General features: G+C 36.6%; 1 protein-coding gene across 3 annotated transcripts in view; it reads right to left on the bottom strand.

The window, feature by feature from the left end:
• Window positions 1-21,860, bottom strand: part of nrg3a (neuregulin 3a) — a 519,285-nt gene that overhangs the window by 25,171 nt on the left and 472,254 nt on the right. For all 3 annotated transcript variants that reach the window (XM_032553044.1, XM_032553045.1, XM_032553046.1), the window contains one exon: window positions 8,302-8,404. In XM_032553044.1, the coding sequence (XP_032408935.1) occupies window positions 8,302-8,404 (103 nt within the window). The remainder of the gene's footprint in view (window positions 1-8,301; window positions 8,405-21,860) is intronic.

Below are 21,860 nucleotides of genomic sequence, written 5' to 3'. Positions count from 1 at the left end.
ATCCACTTAGACTTTAAACAATAGAGTCAGATGAGAATTGTGTCAGGTTTCCCTGATAATGAGACACAGGAAGAAAATTTGTTTCCTCAGTAACGCTCTGCACAGAGCACACACTTCTTCATTAATTTACCCCCAAGCATTAATTAAAAGAAATGGAAGAGAACGAGCGTTTGAGTTCATGTGATGCAACTTGACTTCGGTTGATAATTTACGTTGCAATCTATTGAGTCAGGGCCATTTCTAAGTCTTATTTAATTGGATTCATTCAGTCAAAATCCTCTCTCACGTTACAGGCGAACACGCCAAAGTCGCCGACTGACAAACTGATTAGTTTGACCCCAACCTTGCGCAGGCGCAGCGCCGACTCTCGTGATGAAAGGTCAAGAGATAATCGTGTTAGAGGAAGTGGAATAATTAGACGTCGTGGCGCGGAGGGGTGTAATCTGATTTCTTGTATTCATCTGAAAAAGGTTCTTCTGGTTTGTTGCTCCAACCAGTGCACTTTACATGCTCTTAATTATTGTGACCGGCTGCCCAAGCTTGTGCAATTACAGTGTCCTGGAGGAAAATGCACAGAAGCCCCGTGTATCACGACTTCATTATGTTGTGCCAGAGGTATGCTCATTATCAGATTCAGCCGATAAAGCCTCTACTGCCGCTGTCTGGGAGATTCTCTGCTGCGTGACAGCAGTGTAATGAAGTGTTTGCAAACAGCCTCATGGCAAGCTCCTGCGCTTTCCACCTCTGTGGCACTTTAATTATATCATGTCAGATGAATGCTGAAACATATGGAACACACTATGGAACTTTTAGAAAAGTTTTCACTGACACAAGGAGCCATGTAGCCTTTTTAAAGCTCAGTCTAAACAAACCAAATGTCTCAGAATGCAAAATAAGACTTTGTGACAGATTCCTAAATTAGTCTAATCAATAGATGATTAGTGTGTTTCCTTTGATAAAACGGCAAAAAGATGTCACACCCAATGTTTCTGTTTAGGTTACTATTTGAAAAATGCTGGAATTAATTTAGTCTGATAAGAAATCCAGAAATGTTGGATTTCAGGTTTTCTGTTGCTACAAAACTTCGAAGTTTTTAATTTGGATTCTATTCTATTCTATCAGCACAAGACGGTGTATAAATTGGACGGTAGGTTTGGATTATGTGTGTGTATTGTGATGAAAGGTGTATAATATACACCATTTCTCTGCCCCAGGATGGCTATGAAAATTTAATGTTTTATACATAGTTTATATATTGTCACCTTTGTAATGGCCAAAGTCATTATTTGGCTAAATTTATTTTGGCAAAAAAATAAAATAAAATCACCACCTCTTTCTTTCCAAAAGATCTTTTATGAAAAAACAAACTAATAAAAACACACTATTGGCAAAAAATTAATTAGGCCATTATTAGAGGAAGGTGTCTTCAAGGCAGAATTTTCATTAGTGCTAATCCTAACCCTACCAACAATGGCTCAACTTTTCCAACATCAGCTGCTTCTCTAGTTTTCTCTAATTTTGCCATTGCTCAGCATCTCAGTCTACATATCTTGGTAGATATGCAGTTGTACCATATTCTTTCCATGATGGATTTAACAACAACTTGAATTATTCAAACCATAAATTATGTTTTACAACCTGACCTTGTTTTAAATTTCTTCACAATTTTCACCCAGACTTCTCTGCTGTGTTTCTTGATCTTTGTGATTTTGTTTGTTTGCTAACAGCAAACCTCTGAGTCCTTCACAGAACAGCTGGACTTATACTGAGGATAACTTACATATACTCACATATCCCACCTACATATACTGTAGGTGGTCTCAGTTTATATTTAAACTATTCAACAGACCTTTAAAGGCAATAGGTTGCACTAAATTTTTTAGGGTAATTTGCTTTTCAATTGTGTTGATCTATCAAAAAAAAAAATCTTAATAAACACATTAAACTTTGTTGGTATCACATGACCTAATGAGGACAGGTTCAAGAGATATGAATACTTTTGTATGGAACTAAAGAAAAGTCAGCATCTTGAAATGCAGCTTAAGGTTTCAGTTGAATAAGAATGTTTGAAAGCAGCAAAACTAACCAGTTTGTACAAAAAATGTAATTTTATCCATCTTGCTAAGAAAACACATGAAAAAGTTATCATTTGATCCCTGCAGTTAAGTGGTGCTAATTATGCCTCTTATCCCGTTATTTAATCTTGGAGCCATTTTGTGGAGCGATGTCTTATCAAGAAGAGCTAATAAAGAAAAGAGATGCTGAGATAGAGTGCAGGTCCCGGGGCAGACACAAATCAGGACTTATGAAGTGATTCCTGCTAATTAAAGTTCTCATATGAATAAAAACGGATGAAGAAATGTGAAACTGTCTACATCACACATAGAACCAGAACGAACTGAGAAGAGCGAACCTTTTAAATGACAGATGCTTGTTGTGTAGGTTCTGTGTCGATTATTAAGCTGGAGTTTATCACTGATTGACTTTCATTGAATTCTTTTAGTTTTCCATTTGGCCTCATGCTTCTGTTACTGATCTCCATGTTTTGCAATAATCTATGGGGTTCTGTTTGTGAAGCATTAAACAAAACTATAGTCCACACTTGAGGTGACTGGTTAATTAATACTCTTAATGTTTAAATGAATGCAAAATAAATTGTCAATAAAAAATATGGTGGAATGAAGCACATAGCTGGACTGTATAAAGATTGCATTATATTTGTTAGAGGAGTATGTATGAGGTTATAATTAAAGAGAAAATTTGTCTGGTTAATTTAACTTTTGCCACTTTTTAATTTAAGCTGCACATAGAAAATATTTCAATTGCAGTTATAAAAAGTTTTAGTAAACTACATGAAGACTGATGAGAGATATCAAACACTGAAGCATGGATGGCAGCTCCACAGTCGAGTGTTAAACTTATTGTGCGTCTGCTGGCAGAGACACAAAAGGAATGAAAATTAGTCCGTCTGCAAATTAAGGGGCACAGGCGAAGGCACGAACTGAAGAGTAAGCTGTCTTTTATTCAGCAGTATTTGTGTCAGAATCTTTTCTTGTTGGTGTGAATAAAAAAAAAGAAACGTCGACTTCATCATCATTCAGGTCGTTTGGATTCGCTCCCCCAGCCCCTCCTCCTGTAGATCTGCATGCATCTTCTCGGCTGAACAGTCAACTTCCCAGACTCAATTATAGATTCATTGAGAGCGCCTGTCCATCATGTCTTGATCCGATTATCTTGTTGTCAGGCTGCTCACTCACTCACATCATTATATTACAGTGGAAAACCTATGGAATTACAGTTCTATCTATCAGCCTGCTCCACAGTATTTATAGTAGTCTAACAGACTGGTATTATGCAACATGTTTAACTCATCTTGCTGAATTTTCCACAATCACATATATAGTAAAGAGTATTCAGATAGAAATAATTATGTGAATAACATAAATTTAGCCAAAAAAGACCATGACTTTTAGGTTACAATAAGCTCTTAGTGTGTATGTGTACTTAATTACATGTGTCAAAGTTAAACATGTGTCAAACTTCAAGATGCTCCCACATATTAAACCTCCTTTCATAACTCTAGCTAAGTGGCTTACAGCCGTTTGGTCTACCCACAAACACAAGAGCTCTTCTTAAATTAACTGTGGAACATTTCTTTGTCAAACATCAGGAATGTAAGTTTCGGGGAATTTGTGTGATTAAAAAAATGTTTTGTATTGTGCGTTTATTGTGATGAAAGGTGTAAAAAAAAAAAGGAGAATTCAGCTTCTATGCACCACAAATCTGGAACAAACTTCCATGAAACTGAAAAACAGCTGAAACACTGAGTTCCTTTACATCAAGAGTTGCTTTTGAACCACCTTAAATGGAACATTGACCAACATATTTAACATGTAGTGATGATCTTGATGATGGCGCTGGTCAAAATGTGATGTTTGTCACTGGTTTCTCAACTGATGACTGTATGATGTGTTTATGACTTCTTATTTTTGAGTTTTTATGATGAAAACCACTTTGAACTGCCTTGTTGCTGATATGTGCTATACAAATAAACTTGATTGTTTGACTGATTGATTGATTGATTGATTGACGGATTTATTGATTGATGGATTGATTGAATATACAGTATTTCTTTTCCCCAAGATGGGTATGAAAGCTCAATGTTTTATACAGAGTCTACATAGGCATTTAAGCCAGAAATTGAGTATTAGTTGAATCAAACAGAAAGCAGGTTGAATGTCATCAGGAATTCAGTGAACTTTCATTAGTGCAGACAGAGTGTTTGCGTGGTGTAGCAGAAGATTAGGTACTGTTATTGTGTGCAGTATTTATGTTGCCTCAGAGTTGCAGCAATTATAACGTAGAATTTCTTGACATGCTTAAAGTAAGTTGAGTGAATCTGCAGATCAAATTGTGAATGCTATGCTATCATAAACATAGACAGAGTATCCTAGAGTGTTATTTACTTGGAGTTAGTTTTCCTACAACATTTACATAAATGCAAGCCACATATGAAGTTGCGTGATGGCGATTTTTACACTTAACGGTCCGTTTATGTTCAGACAGTTCATTTTTTTATTTGAAAAGAAAAAAAAAACAGAAACACAATAGCTTTCTAATTTTTTGTTTATTAAACTAAAACAAAAAGTCAATTTTGTGCACAAAACAAAAATGGCAAAGCCAGATAACAGGCTGTTACTTTAGATTTTGTTTTTTTTTATGAGACATGTAGTCTGACCCAGAAGTTCTCTCATAATGTCTGTGGCCATCTAGACATTATATACAGACTGCAGACATACAATCATGATAGTTTGTATTGGATAATGGTCCGCTAAGCAAAAAAGCTAGTGTGCTTTTGTTTTTTAAATTTTTTGTTTCAAACAAAAAAACGAATAAAGACGGACTTTTATTCCAAATTAATTTACTTTTCTAGAAAATCCTGTTGAGACCCGTTGCCTTAAACTGTTCTAGTTTTTACACAGTGATGAAACTGAACATGTTTAATTGTGTTACTTTAGCACCTGAAAATAGATATTTCAAAATTAATGTTTGAGATGATGCTGCTGATCAGTAAAATCACTGCACTTATAACTCTATTGGTGAATGAGAATTCATCAATACATATATACAGTACAGACCAAAAGTTTGGACACACCTTTCTAATTCAATGGGTTTTCTTTATTTTCATGACTATTTATAAGGCAAGAAATCCCACTTATTAACCTGCCAGGGCACAGCCTATGAAGTGAAAACCATTTCAGGTGACTACCTCTTGAAGCTCATCAAGAAAATGCAGAGTGTGTGCAAAGCAGTAATCACAGCAAAAGGTTGCTACTTTGAAGAAACTAGAATAGAAGGGGCTATTTTCAGTTGTTTTACACTTTTTTGTTTAGTGCATATTTCCACATGTGTTTTGATGCCTTCAGTGTGAATCTACAATGTCAATATATGAAAATAAAGGAAACTCATTGAATTAAAAGGTGTGTCCAAACTTTTGGTCTGTACTGTATATATATATATATATATATATATATATATATATATATATATATATATATATATATATATATATATATACACAGTATATATATATATGTAAAACTTTATCATAAATTGCTTTGTGTTTATTTAAACCATAATGGACACAGAGGAGAAAGGTGGGTAAAAGGTTTAAAAGGAAAGGAACTAGGAGTAGAGGAGAGAAAGCAGCAGAAGAAGAGATCACAATCAACACCTCTGAAATCTGCCTCTACACCTGCATAAAGAGAGAAACCAAAACAACACACAAGCTGAAGAAAAGTTGTTGATAGACCCAGATTCTTCAGGGTTTGTCACTTACAAAGAATCCAAATTTATCAAATGTACACCTCAACTATGAGTCATACATTGGGATTTTCTGGGGTTTTTTTTAGATTCTGTCACAGTAGATGTCAGACCTGTAATGGATTTACATTTTTTAAGTGGGAAAACTTGAAAAATCAGCATTGAATCAAATATTTACTTTCCCCACTGTAAGTATGACAGATTCTTACAATGAAAAAATGAGCTGCTTTAGTTTTTCTACTCAGCAATCTCCTTCACATGAAAATTATATGAATACCAAGACAGGAATTTTTTAAGACTGTGTAGCTGCATGGTCAGAACCAGATAAAACGGTGGGAGCAGGATATAATGATATGCCAGTTTGAGGTGCAGCGTTGCCACAACCCTAGAGTTGCATTAATCAAACTCAGGTTGTCTTGTTGAAATTCCTGGGAGAAAAAATATCAGCTGTTGTCAACAAAACAACAAGATAGATTGCAACACCATCATCACTGGGGGATTGAGTCACACTAATGAAGATCATGCAATACTGATGAAATGTAGTGTGAATTTTCAGTTCATACAAAAAGGCTTTTTTTAAGGAAAGAGTGAAACATATTTTTATACATTAAAAAAAGTTATTCTTGAATAAAATGATTTTCACAAAAGTGAAACTTTTAGTTTAGCTTGTTCTGAATGTGAATTAAATTGATTACATGTAAAACATTGAGCATTGAGCTTTTTAATTTCAGTGTTTATCTAAGTTAGTGAAAGTAAAGCCTTCTATGAGCTTGAAAACATCTTTACATTCTAAAGTAACAATACATTTCAACAGTATAAGAATCAACGATGACACAGTCTCTCGTATCTGTTTTTCTTGACATCAGTTGTTCTGTTCCAATGGAAAGTTTTCGAACACAACAGCTGGAATGTAACTCAAAATTATTCGTGGAAATTCTGAACATATATGGACTTTTTTGTAGAGCATTTCTAAAATGTTAAAAAACAAAATGCAGTTTGGGCAGCTGAAATACCAAGACTGCTTGACACGTTACTGGCTGGTGCTTGCAAGGTACCCAATCCATGAGTTCCATTCATTTTCCTTTTTTGATTGGCTGTACCCTCCAGAGCATAGATAAGGACAGTGGAGGTTAGCTTCTGCTGTAGTGCCAAAATGGTTTCCATTGTACATATTATTGCATATGAAGGTGTTTAAACCATTATAATAGGCAGCTCTGAGCATTTTTGAAGGCATCTAAAGTGTTTACAGATTTCAGTAATTTGTTGTGGTCTCTACCCTCCATGAAAACTGGAGGTTAGCTTCGAAACCCTTTTAGAGCTGAGTTTCTGTTGTTCCCAATCAATTCTACTTTCTTATGGTACAACTAATGTGAGGGGATTTCATAGCTGGACCTATTGCATCTTTTCATGGCTCCATGCTGAAATTCTCTCCCCTCAGGGCAGCAACCCAATCTTTCACAAACATTTGTAGAAACAGTCTACGAGGCTAGGTTCTAAATTTTCTGTCATTGTAGTGAGGCAAACACCTGTTTCAACTGGTTTCTGTGCAACAGAGGTGGGCAAATGGAACCAAAATATTGACAATATCAATACTAACTCAGCATCAGTATCAGATCTATATTAGCGTGGTAAGAGCAATACTGTAGTTTCAGATTCTATCTCAAAATTTTTGCTTATTTCTGTATTGTAGTTTCCCAATTCTACCTCAAGGAGATTTTGGTTTGATTTGCTGTCAGATGATATTTTTTCCACTTCATTAAGGAAAAATGCACACAAATCATGTTAAAGTTATTAAGGTATTTTGTAAACACCTAAAAACTTTATCCAAATTCTGTCCAAAATAACTAAAAGCAAAAGACAAAAAAAAAACAACTAAAAGTCAGAAATTTGATGATATATTAAACTTTAAAAGTATCGGTATCGTGATACTGGCCCAGTATTTACTGGGTATCAGATCGATACCTCCGTTAACAGCAGCTCTCTTTACTCCACCAACAGCTACCTGTTGATGCCAGAGAAACCCCTCTTCCTTCGTAAACGTCTCAGAAGGTAAGCTGAAAATTTATCGTGAAAATAATGTGAACAAAGCCATCCATCTTGCTGAGGTGAGTTTTGTCAGGGAGTCCTGATAATTATTATTAGGAAAATGCCACAATCGGGCCATACTTTGCTTCAAATCATAGCCTTCACATTTTAAATATTATTCATCTAATATTGTAAAACAAGCAATTTAGAGAAACAAATATGGAAACAACTTGATAGGGACTGGAGAGTTTCTGTTTTTGATGTCATTTTCATGCATTCCCAGATCTTACCAATAAACCTGACCTGCTGGGGTTTTACTATAACAAGGAAAGAAATACGGTTGTTTGTGTAAGACCCAGAGGATGAACAAAGACCCGCTCCCAATCCGTCCCTCCACTGAATTTACCTTAGAAATATCTTATAGTATACGTGTGTGAGTGTTTATTGTCGTACTTGTTGCGGCAGTAGAGTGCCATGCACATTGTTCCCAGAAGACTGATTGCCATGGCGATGGACGTGATTGACAGCACCTGTCTCTTGTACACAGCTTTGCTCTCTGTGGAGAAACAAAAACAGGAGAAGAAGAAGACGCCATATTAATGTTTGAACAGCACGCTCTCGGGAAATAAAGCCATAGATGTTGTACATATTTGCCTGCATATGTGTTTCAGACACAAAAGGAAAAAAGAGAGGAAGGACGAATGGAAATGTGTTTTGTCCTCTCAGAGTAAATCTCCCATTCAGGGGAGATGTGTTCGCGCTGAACCAATACGCCATTCACAGGATTAAACATGGTTTTTGAGAGTCACTCTTATCCACTTTTAATTTCTAATGTGTTTCTCTAGGAGCACCCAAACAGCTATTTAAATCATCAAACAAGCAGTTATTGAACAAACAGCTCTCTGGAGCTTTTTTACCCCCCTCACTCCCTCTTTTTTTTTTTTTCAATCTGCCTCGATTCTTTTTAAGAGTAATTACTTCTGCGATAAACAAACCAAATACAACGGACATAAAATAACTCAATTCTCATTTGTACAAAAAAACCCAGAACATATTTACAGCTTCCTTCCCCGCCACACGGGGTACTCCCGAGTTACGGTTTCAGCCCCTTCGGCTCGTTTTATCAGCTCTGCCACGTCGAGTAATGGTCCGATAGACACCAGACATTGCTTTTGAAATGGATGCCACATGTAATGGAGCCTGAACACTTGGAAACAAGAAGAGTTATGGTGCGGAGGGACGCCATTAGTGGAGAAAAATGGATGCTGTCTTGTTTGTTCCGAACAAGTAAATCACGGTTGCCTTCGGAAACATTAACAGGCGATCAGTCAAGGTTTATTTTTGCAACGTTCGGGCCTTGGGAAGCTGTAAAGACGATGGGCGTAAGGGGTTTTACGTTGAGAAGGGTTTTTCTGAAGGATTTTATTTGTTGTGCAAAAGTTTAATAATTACTGCTGCTAGCCGCTCAATATAACATCATTACTATGCGGTTTGGGAAGGCATGGAATTTGATTTCAGTGCTTTTCAGGTCTGGATAAGTATGGAAGTAGATAAAATCATTGTTTTCATGTCAATAGCATGAAAACAATGGAACTTTTGTTTCCAAACTTGTTTCTTAGTCTCTTTCCTCTTTTTGTGTAGTTCTTCCTTTATACATTCTTTCCTTCTTTTTGTATCCTTTTCTCGCTCCTTCCTGGCATCGTCTCAGCTGACGTAACTCACTACTTCCTGGCCTCATCAAGATATTCCTGAACTTATCGTAAGATATCTCTTTAGATATCTCAGCCAAAGAGAAACATCCAGCTACTCTGCTCCACACAGATATAATCCATCAGACACACATGGCTATTGATCCTTTATCTCCTCAAAAACAACAGATGCTGCAGAATCTCTCGGAGTGGTACCATACAACGTTTCCCTCCATTTTTCTCCACCTGTGTCTAAATGACATTTCAGGCCGGCGTTATCCCAACGCTGCTAATCAAACTGTGGCATCACACCGACTCAAAGACTGTAATTACTGTACGTAATTAGAGGAAGATGTGAACAGTCCTGCAGAGACACATTGACACACACACACACACACCGGGGAGGGCAGACACACACTCAGAGCAGGACTGGAAGAGAGAGATGGTTGGGGGAGATGTGGCACAGAGAGATGAGAAGAGATAAAGTAAGGAGGTGCACTGATGAACCGAGACATTTCACAGATGAACCCAGACCACTTTTCTCTCCTGATAGATTTGAGGCCTTGTCTGACATAGTTTTCCACTTTAGCTGTTTTAAAAATTGCTTGTATAGCAAAGAGATTTTCATTACCCATTATTAGGATATATCAAGATTTTAAGCTATTTGTGTCCTAAATGGTTTTGTGATATTAACAAGGAAATTAGCATAAAAGGTAAAGCCAGGACAACAAGGAGCAGCACTGACCCTTTGCACGATTTTCAGAAAGCGTCCTATTCTATTCCACCAAGATGGACGTCAGAACAGCTGGTCGCCTAATATCGCTTTTATTTGGTTGATTTCACAGTAAAAGCGGTGATAGGATGATGGGGTCGACTGCACAAACAGGTGAGGAAACAGACAGAGATGGACAGCAGCCTTTAATCGTAAAGACTGGAAGACCTTGGTAGAATTGCGAATTTGCAGCAAACACATTTTACTAGGTGAAAGGACTGACATTCATATACTACTGAAGTAAGGAAAGTTTAATCAAAGTATGTAATCAAGTATTGAATTATGGAGAAGATACGCCTTAGTAAGCATAGAGAAAATACCCTGCCATCACATAGCGTACCATGTATGAACAAAGCTGGTCAGTATCAAGACTTTTGTACTTTTAAGTCTGCTCTGGTGTAAGAGAAAACTGCTTATGACATAGAGATAGGAATCATATGGTGTGAATTCAGGCAAAGTCTAATTTTATTTGATCAAATCAAAGAACGCATCAAGACTGAGGTGTGGATTGGTTTTCCAGTTAGCTAGCGCGCTAACACCATTGCCATAACCCAGCTCGGTGAGTTACTTCCACAGAGAAATTAGCTCAACTTGAACGAGCAGATGCCATGGCCATACTAGCAAAAACAACTTAGGAAAACAATCAGTGCTCCGTTCAATACTCCTGTCCCTCACTTCTAACGTTCATCATGGCGCCTCAACATGATTAGTTGCAAAGGGTCAAGATGACAGCAGAGAGCAGTACATTTTGTGATTGTATAAATATTCTGAGGTCTGGCTTCTTGGTGCTCTGTTTGTAAGAAGTTTAAAGTGAATCCTAAAATCTACTGGTAGCCAATGTAACAAGCATAAAATAGGGCTCATGTTAGCCATCCTCTTAGAACACGTCAAACGTACAGAGTAGGTACTTTGCAAGACTTGGTGGTGAGAAACAGATGGTTTAAGTAAACCAGTAAAAGGGGGAAATAATCATGATCTCAGTATGCCTTTTCTTTAGAAATTTCTTCTAGATAGGTTCATAAATAAAGATCTCTGCGAAATGATTTATAAACACTACACTGAACAGAATATAGCATTGTTGACGGCCTTTTGGAGAGCTCAGATTAAGAGTCTACATTTTCTTGAATGTATCACATGAAAACAGTTGGCAATACTAAGCAACGCTGTGCCAATTATCAATATAAGATGCTAACACTTCAAACCAGTAATCATCTTGTGCTTGGTTTAAGAGTTGAACACTGTTTTACAGCGGCTACTGCCTCACTCACACAATGTGACCTTCTCCGTGTTCCTTACATGGTCTGTGCTCTTTCTGCATGAGTTGAAAGAGTGACCTCCCCCTTTACCTCTACCAACCTGCAAGGATAACCGGTATAGACAATACATGGATGAACGGTACTAGCCAGAAACCAAAGATTAAAAACAGGTCACAGAATTCTGATTGGGGCATCTCTGTTCTTTGACAAAACTTTCCTGTTAAAATACAGAGTTATCCATTTAATTTTCATCCTCCATATCCACAAATTGTGTCTCTCCCATACTGAGCCTCACTGCTAAACCCCAGGCACATAAAGTGGGTGAGCGTACTGCTCTCATAACTCAGTAATGGCTGTTCTTCCTTGGTTTCTCTTGCAGGTTTGGTGTAAAGGCCAATTAGTGGCAAGAGCTACACCTGCACCAGCTGTGTTTCTCCACCTCTCTGTCTGTGAGTCCGTCTCCTTCTCCTGTCTGAGCTGAGAACCAATCTACCCATAGAGGCAGGTTTACCACAGGCCTGGACACACTTTACACTACCACCAATGTGCTGATTTTTTTATACCTCCATCACCCTAACTCAATCTGCTCACCAGAGCCAAGTCCAGCTTCTTGGAAATGATGTACAAGTGGAAGTGTGAGTATGATTTGCAATGATTTGTTAATGCACGCCAAAAAAATAAAATAAATAAAATAAAAAAATCTGTCAAGAAAACTTTTTCTGTAAGATTAAAAAAAAGAAAAGAAAAACCATTTTGAAAGGACTCATTACAGGAGAAGTCCTAATGCCTATGAAATTGCATTTTAACTAAAATCTCACCATTGCTTGTATCAACAAAAGGTGACCTGAAATATTCACTTCAGCAGAAACAAATATGAGGCTAAACACAAACTGAAAACTTTATCTTTCCTCCTTAAATAAAAAGCTGTTTCATGTTTTTCTATGGCAGCTTTTACACCAAAGGCTTGATTTAGATTGAGTTCTGTTGGCTGAGATTGATAGATGGATTACATATTTATTGGTGAAGAAACAATCTAACATATGATACTGAGCTGTATGAAACAACTTTAAATGTAAATCCACTCACACTTGCATGGTGCCTCTAGTTGCTGTGCAACAAGCAGCTTTCTCCAAGTTTATTCTTAGCCTTAGATTGTGTTGTAGGAATTGTCTATTCTTTATTTTATAAGATTTCTTACTTTGTCTCTGGGTTAAGTATTAAAGTGCCTTTTAACTTCACACATCTTGTCATATTAAGACAACAAATTTCCATGTGTTTTCCTTGGGAGTTTACACACAGGGTGGAACATAATTATGAAGTGAAATTGAAATGCTACATGGTTTTCAATTTCCTTTATTTTTATCTTCTCTTTTACAAATGAAACTGAAAAATGTGGCCTCAATTATTTAAAAATATGCCAGTAGTAAACAATATGGAACCACCTTTCACTGCTGCTACAGTTACAAGTCTTTGGGGGTAGGGCTCTACCATCTTTGAAGATCTAGAAACTATTTATCTTTACAACCTAGCTCACATTCAGTCACTTCAAATTTAGGTCGGGACTTTTACAGATCCAAACTAGCACAAAAGCATGGATTCTATCAGTAGTGCTGACTAAAAATGCAATATTCCAATGCATTTTTACTCTGCACTGGAATAGAAGTATAACTTATTTTTTAAAGGTTATTTGAATGCTTCTAATTAATGCTTCAAAACATGAATTAGAAGCATGTTGTGTCAATAACACAACATGTGTTACAAAATAATATTGCCTTCAACAAGATTAAAGTTTTTACTGCCCACCTGCCTGTAAGGTTTGTGTTTCAGGAAGTGATTCTTTGGAACAGATCTTTCACTGATGGTCTAGGTTTATAGTTGTTGAGTTTTGCTCAGTTTGTTGAATTGATAACTCAGGTGTTGATTTTGTCTTATTGATGATGGTAGGTCTTTGGTCAGAAACTAAGCAGTATATCAGTAAGTTTTAAACTGGTCACAGCATTGAATTCTGGGTACATCTGATGTACCACATCAGGGGTGGGGAACATGAGGAGGAAACGGAGCTGAAACATTGACACTATTCACCAACTTCAAAATAAGAGTACAAATATAAATGTCTAACTGCTGGAATTCTTGACAGGTATCAATGTAACAGAAGAATAACTGCACCAATGACTATTTATATATTCCTAAAGACCCTTTTAGCTGCCCAGCCAGGTGCCTGACGTAAAATACTTGTGTTCAGCCTGAACAAAAAATAAACAGTAATACTAGGGAGTTTATAACAGTAAGTAGCTTCTGAAAAAAAAGAAGACAAAATTCATGCCACAATTTTTATATTTTTAATCAGAAAAACAATGAAACTACGTACATACATAAAATCATTGTGAAACCCAATATTGTCTGTGTTCATAATATGACAAGAAGCACAAAAGCATGAGATGTGAATAACTTGGCAAAGAACTATACTTAAGATAAGTATGTGCGACGAGTGGGTAATATTTTCAGTCAAAAAAAAACAACATATTCCACATTTCACTATGCACTGGATTAGAAGTATAATTGACTTTTAAAGGTTATTTGTAGGCAAGGCCCTGATAAAACATTTGGAGGACGATTTTTGGACTAAAGAAAGAATACTTTTCAATTTTGACAGAAAATGGAAAAAACAATTTTGCCGCTGCTTAGAGTAAGAAATTACTTTTGACAAAAAAAGGTGATGACAAAAATAGATTTTTAGGTTGTGGAATTGGATTGAAAATGTTCTGTTTTTTTTTTGGGGCGGGGGGGAGTTGCATTACCCTAACTCTAATTCTGAAGATATTAGGAAGATTCACAATTAAGAACTTCATTACATCCAGCCAGACTAAATTTAAATTAGTTGGTAAAAGTTCCCTAAACCCGGGACGGAGTGACTTAGCTCTTACCCGTACTGTGACTCAGTGTGAGGTTAATGATGTGAAGGTCAGCCAGCGCTTAAAGCCTCCCTCTTGTTTGCACACACCTACTGCTGTCTGCAGTGGCACAGTCTCTTGATGTGAATAAATCATTCGGCTCAAGAGAGGGAAAGCCTGTTCTTGTTCCATCTGCGCGACCTCGGGGTCACGACTTCTATTTATTCCCACTTCAAACCCCCAGATCTGCCCTGCTGGTCAGTTATTCGCAGTAACATTAAAGACAACTGTGATTAATATTTTAAACTCAAGGTGACAGCGGCTGTAACTGTAACTGTGTTTCTATATGATCTTCTTACATATTGATGTAAGGCAAGTTCAGTAGATGGAAATGTATGGCATAAAATTGGGGTTTTTAATGATGTATTTTAGTTCTTTTCCAGGGTGAAAAAAATACATTCAATTTTATATGTTTAGGGCTCTATTCATGATTTAGGTTTGATATTTTCCTTTTATGAATGTGTTTCCTGACTTGATTTCAGCTCAGTTTAATTCAAAAATATTTTATTTATGCCAAAGGGAAATTAATTGTTGTCAAACTCAGATCATCCAAGTGTTTATCCAGACAGAGACGACATTCCCCAGTATGACCTGTATGGCATCATGAGTTGTTGGCTAGCACTGCTAATCCACCCCATTTGCTTTTGCTGCTTCTCTTTAAATCTCTGCCTGCCTGTATGATTAGAAATAAAGGTGCAGAAAAAAATTTACTTTATAGAGTAGCATAATTTCTAGTCCTGGGAATTCTGAATTGTTTCAAAATACTCAAAAATCTATTTTAGTTGAACGTTTTTTCCACTGCTATTTACGAGTATACTGCTTATCACATTACTCACCGACTCAGCCGCCTCACCCACAGTATGTATTTTGAATAATTCTTTGATATTTTTATAATCAAGAAAAGGCCAGGCAGCTAAGCTAACCTCAGAATATAAACCACAGAGTTTTATGCACAAACCAGTTTTTGCTTAAATATAAACAGATGGAATTTGATACTGTGTGAAACCTTTTAGAATCCTTTTAATCTCCTCTGGGATTTGGGCTCATAGTTCAGGTTTTAACTGAGCTTTTGCGATGCTAATCAGCTGCTTCCTGTTGTAAAAACATAACCACAATTATACAGCATAACAAAAGTCCAAAAGTATAAAAACAAATAAGAGCAAAATTCTTTCCAGCTGAACAGAATCCAAAACTGAAGAGAAAAACTGCACAACATTTCAAACAGCAACGACTCAACCAAAAAAAATTATGAACAAAAGTCTAATGTAACAGAGGTACTCCAACATTCTGCCAGCAGGAGCAGCAGTTCTATTGAGCAAATCTGTGGACATGGGAAAATGCATTGCTGAAGTGACAGAAAATTCAGTGGCAACATTTTTCCATGCACAGACCGCTGCATAGCACTGAAGTCCTGATGAGTCTCCATGGTAGAAAACTCCAATGAGCTAAGTAATGAGCTTTAGCTTCTCAGCTTTGAGAGGAAGATTTGAAATGCTAAGATAATACTGTACTGGTTTTACTCCCACCTTCAGCTCACACTGATATCAGATCTATTTCCCACTAGTGTACTGCCCTGTTTTTAAAGTTCTTTTTTAATTGAAAATTAATTTACCAGTACAGTAATCCTGCCAATCTGTACAACACTTGTAGCTTCCTCAGTGGCAAAGGGTGTTTTGTGTGCTCCTGTTTTCGTTAGGGATCATTTTCAATTTAAAACCCAATAAAGACCTAACATTTGGTATTTGTTTCTTCTAGCTGCTGTCAAAAAATATAAGTGGGATAAGTTGTTCTTCGTTTTATGAGTCATTATCAGCCTGTAATTTCAAAGGAACATCTGCACCTATCAACACAAAGCTGTTGGCAGCACACACAGATAATCACAGAGGTGACAAAGCGTGGCGACAGAGTGAGGTGGCCTTCTGACAGAACCTCTGAGGCGTGCCGGAGTGAGAGTGCTTCAGTGAGCACTGGTGGAGTTCATGACACGAAAACAGAGGCGCTGGACAGCACCCTCCACTGCACTCAATCTGAATCACTGGTGGCTCCCTCTTCTTAGAGACTCCACCATCACCGCCTTCAAGTCAACTCTGAATTTCTTACATTAAGCTACACTCAGCTTTGCTTTTTGAATTAATCTCAATACTTTCTGAGCCCATGTACAGTAAATCACATGAATCACTTTTCAAAATCTGGAGCATTTCAGACCAGTTTAATTTGCTGTAATTAAACTCCAGTTTGCTTGCTTAGAAAGTTTGATTCGTTTGGGGAGAAGTGAATGCACAATCAAATCTTGATGCAACTCTGGTCCGCCTACAAACCTTGGTTTGTATCATATGTTTCTTGGTTTGATTGCAGCAAACTCCGGCGTGATTTCAATGCACATATAAAAACGCCAAACAGACCCTGAAGCAGGAAGCGGACTGTAGTGCAAGGGATGCTGGGTAAACACAACCAAAACAAAAGTGCATGCTAACGCTAACAGGAGAAATGGCTCATGGTCTCTTGTCAAATACAAATGAGAATTCCTACAGCTAAAATCTGACTCCAATCCATTTTTGTTCTTTAAAGCAATTGATTGTTTTGTGTGAAAGAGAACCTCTAGAGCTGAAAATGTAACAAATGCTGCAGCTTTGGTCCTCAAGCGAACCGAGTCAACTGGACTATCAGGTGTGAAAACATTCTAAAACAAGTCTGTGAGGACTTACAATAATGTTACAAAATTGACTTGTATGAGCAGATTTGCATTTGCTGCTAGGACTGCTTATACATCTTTAAACTACCATAATCTCTGCAGTTATATTAGCAATGTACAGTAGTTTAGTGCCTGGAGTAAAGTCCAAAATGCATTCGCTTACTGTTTGCAAAACTTGTTGTCGCCCATATGGAATAGAACTAACTGGTCCCTGGAAGGTCCATGGATTTGATATTTTGTTGCGTATGTTATCGTTTCCTTTTGAGAGTCCAAAACTTTTAGAGAACCTATTATTGAATTATTGAATCTATCAGACTAGACTGCCAGCCAGTTGCACTGTGAAATAATTAAACATTACTCAATCTATGGTCTTTCCAAAGAGTGTGAGGAATCATGTAGCAGAAAATCTTTCTACTTTGTGCAAACCTATTTGGAAATAGAATAGATTCTCTATGCACAGTGTTTCTCTTCATTGTAAAATTCTGAAATCACAGCCTGGTTTATGTCAGGGGCACTGCAAGCACAATCATTTCTTCCCTGAAGGTTTTTGTCCACATGACTCATATTTCCTTTGGCAACAGTGGCTGGAGTGGACAGACTATAAGGATAACTATGTTCTATGGTGAAAGATTCAATTTTATTGTCATTTAGCTTTTCTTTATTGACTCCTCCTCAACTCTGTGGTGTCCAATTCTGAGGCATGGAAAACAAATCTGAAGTTAATCTGAGGAGTAATGTGAAAAACAAACATTTATTCAAATTAAACACCTGAACAGTTCATTAAGTTTAAACCTATATGGATTGTGTTGACACTGAATTTCTGTTTCATTATCCCTGTATCTTGCCGAGTAAGCTGGTAACAATTTAACATATTAAATATGTGTTTAATATGGATCTCAAATAAAGCACATTTTGTGGAACATCAAGTCCTATCCCATCTATAATGTACATGTTGCATTTTATGGATCCACATTCTGTGTATTGTGTAGATTTCCAGTGTTCTGATGCATCAGCATGAGGTGTGTTGCTTTTTGTTGTGACGTCCATTTTTAATGATGCCCAAACTCTGAACATTCATAATCTATGAGGCCCAAAAAGTGTTTAAATAATGAACTCATAGGTCAGGCTGCCATCAGTTGCAGCTAGTTCATGCATTCAGCATGAATTTTCATCAGCACAGTCAAAGCACATGCATAGCATACTCAACTACTTTTCATCTGCAATCAGATGTTAAATTGTCGCTGATAATCAAATTGATCCGTACCTTGATACAAGATTATTTATGAGTCATCCCTCATAAAACTACTGCACACACTTACATGTCATCGTGAGATTTGCTGTACTTTAAGCAACACGTGTAGAAAATGTTGCACAGTGTCAGGAAGACTTTATTATCTATACCTCAAATAGAGGCTGCAGCAAAAAAATGCGATTATTCCCAGATGAAACTTCGGTTGATTCCTGGGGCTCCAAGGATGAGTAAGATATAGATAGATAGATAGATAGATAGATAGATAGATAGATAGATAGATAGATAGATAGATAGATAGATAGATAGATAGATAGATAGATAGATAGATAGATAGATAGATAGATAGCATTTATTGTCATTGAACAGAATTCAACGAAATTTCCATTGCAGCTCCCTTGCAAAAGGTCAAATATATACAGTAAAAATAAACAAACACACAATAATAATAATAACAATATATACAACTAAATTAACTAAAGGCACTCAACCATCCAAAGAAGTAGCAGCAGGTCCAATTATGGCAAAGTACGGATAATGTGACAGTGCAAAGTGCAGAACAATATGGCTGTGTGGGGATGGGGGATATATATGTGTGATATAAACTTTATTATGCAATATTAGCAGCTCCTTTGTACAGAATATGATGAATAATATTAATATTGTACCATCATAGGTCTGTGACATGGACAGGATTCTCCTGATTTTTCTTCCACAAACACTTAACATTTGTATTTCATGCTCTGGACTGTTCTGATGGTGGATGATACAAGCGTGTTCTGTTGCCTGGTTTCGGTCTATTCTTATGCTTCTCTTGACTGACATTGTAAATCTAAATGGAAATATATTCTTTCGTCAAAGCAAAAGGACAGCTGTGTTGATGTATTAATAATTGCCAGTCTTATTGAGAGAGAGTTATTAATTCCCGTCATTTTGACCATTTTTTAGGTTTTTGTGATTTTGTTAATTTATACCCAAGCCTTTTAGACATGAAAATGATCCATTTGTTGGGTGATGTTTCATACTGACATGTGTCAATTTGTGCCCACGTTATGGATCCTCTTAGAAACAAATTATTTTATTTCACTCAGATATATGATCCTGTTTTTATTTTGGAGACTTGACTGTGAGTGGAGATCAGAACAATAGAAATACGATGATAAATACGACCTGCACAAATTAAACAATTAAGTTTCAGCATATTTATGATTGATGTTGACCAAAAACTCTTAATTACCCAAAGAACACATGGAAACAAAGTGTTTATGGGAATAAAACTGAAGACGGTTGGGATCAAAAGTACTATAGAAAAGACTTTAAAACATACTGGGTGGAATCTGTTCTGAAAATGCAATGATGTCTACGATGTTCCTCACAACTACAATCACTCCCCCACTGAAAGCAACCGACTGTGTTTTTGCATGCTCAGCATCTCTGCACCTTGTCCATACAAATTCGATTTCTTTTAAATTTCACTATAAATTTTTGACGACTTTTGTCATTGTGCTTTATGTGATTCGTAAATAATGTAAGGTGACTTTTCAAACTGTGTTAAATAATAATGAGGGATGTTCCCAGTGATGACGCCTGCTTTTCTTTCATTTATCGTTCACCTTCCCGCTTCGTGAACTTCTTGAAGTCTTGAAGATTGTCTGGTTGCTCATGGGGTCAAGTGTGATTTCGCTCAAAGGTAGAATCTTGACATTATATTCACACTGCAGTTTCAATCTAAAGCATATGCTCTGAAACAAGGTACTACAGTCCCTTCTAAAGGTATAGAAAGAACTTTAGTTAAATGTCGAAATTGAGAAGAAACCAAACTGATAAAACTGATTTTTAGAGCAGCAGATTTAATTCTTCTGTCATATTATTATACATATATAAAGATGAGTTATGCTTGTTGCAGAAGAGTTTTGGTTTATTTGAAAGAAACAAAACTTTCCACAACAGGACTGAAAACTTTCTCACCCAGATTGCTCTTTTCTCTTTATTTTCTTTTCTTTGTTGTTTTGTTCTGTTTGACATTCAGCAGCATTCTCTGTATGTTTCAAGTTGTCAAAAATCAAGATGAGTGAAATGAAAATCACCTCACTTTCACATCTACAAGACAACTAAAATACACACCTCTTCGTTCAACACTAACAAGAAGATGGCATTTTGAAGGATTCAAACAGGCAGACTGAGGCGCTGACAGACTGGTGAGTCCAGCAGTGGTTGGTCAGGAGTTCTTGGTCCAATCCAAGGTTTAAATGAGTCCCTGTGTTGGTGTATTGTGTGTCAATTCTTATGTCAACCCAACCCTAAAAAGGGTTTCTAGCACAGCAAATACAGTAAACACTAGGGATGCACCAATCCAATTTTTTACTTCTGATACTGATGTCTGAGGTTTAGTATCGGCCGATACCGATCCGAAACAGAAAAACCGCTTAACTGACTTAAAACTTTTATTTAAAAAAAAAATAAAATAACTGTACTGAATTACACATTTATTTGATAACTCTTCAGCAGCTTCACAAGCTTTGTCAACCACATAAAAAACTTCAATTTGTTTAGGCAGTTCAATTAGGAGCAGAACAGCCGATGTAAAAGAAACCAAAACTGACTAAAATAATAGGTTGACAATCTTGGTAAAACATGTAAAACAGAATTAGTAAATAATTAGTAATACTATAATGTAAAATAAATAATAAAGCATGATGTCACTCAGAGCACAAAGCATAGAATTAGATTTTCATGAATAGATCTGTCCTTATGGGTCAGGCACATTGTGACCGATACCTGATCTAGAATTTTATTCAATATCAGGACAGATACAGATATTAATATTGGATCAGTGCATCTCTAATAATCACATCTGAAAACATTAGGCTTAACGCCTTAAAAACGGGCTAATATAATCATGCCAGTCTCCTCCTCTTCAAAGATTGGAAAAATGATGAAGATGGCCTCTGATTACATATTTAGCTGCTTCATATTATTATTATTATTATTTTCTTTTCCAGATCTCTATCACTTTCTGACATGTTCTTGTTCTTAGAAATAACATCAACAAATGTCACTGTTGTGATGAAGCACTTGAATTATATTTGTCAGGTAAGAAAAAAAAATAATAATAAAAAAGAAAACGCTGCGTTCAGGATTCAAAACACTGTAAGCCATTTGAGCTAAAGAAACCCCAACATTCACCTGAAAGATCTGAAGACCACATTTTTGCTTGGACACCAATTTAGATGTGTCAGATTTGGGCAGCAGATTTTCAGTCAGAGGTCACTGAGCTCTGATGGAAAGGAAATATTGATGGGTGCCTGAATAGCTGCCTGATGAGGAACAGTGAATTTTTCTCCCTATGACTTGCCCTGATACATTAAAGATTTATAAAAAGGAAAGGCAGAATCGGAGAAGTC

The sequence above is a fragment of the Xiphophorus hellerii genome, chromosome 22 (genome assembly GCF_003331165.1).
Source record: "Xiphophorus hellerii strain 12219 chromosome 22, Xiphophorus_hellerii-4.1, whole genome shotgun sequence".
Taxonomy (NCBI): domain Eukaryota; kingdom Metazoa; phylum Chordata; class Actinopteri; order Cyprinodontiformes; family Poeciliidae; genus Xiphophorus; species Xiphophorus hellerii.
This window is presented reverse-complemented; position numbering and strand designations above follow the sequence as displayed.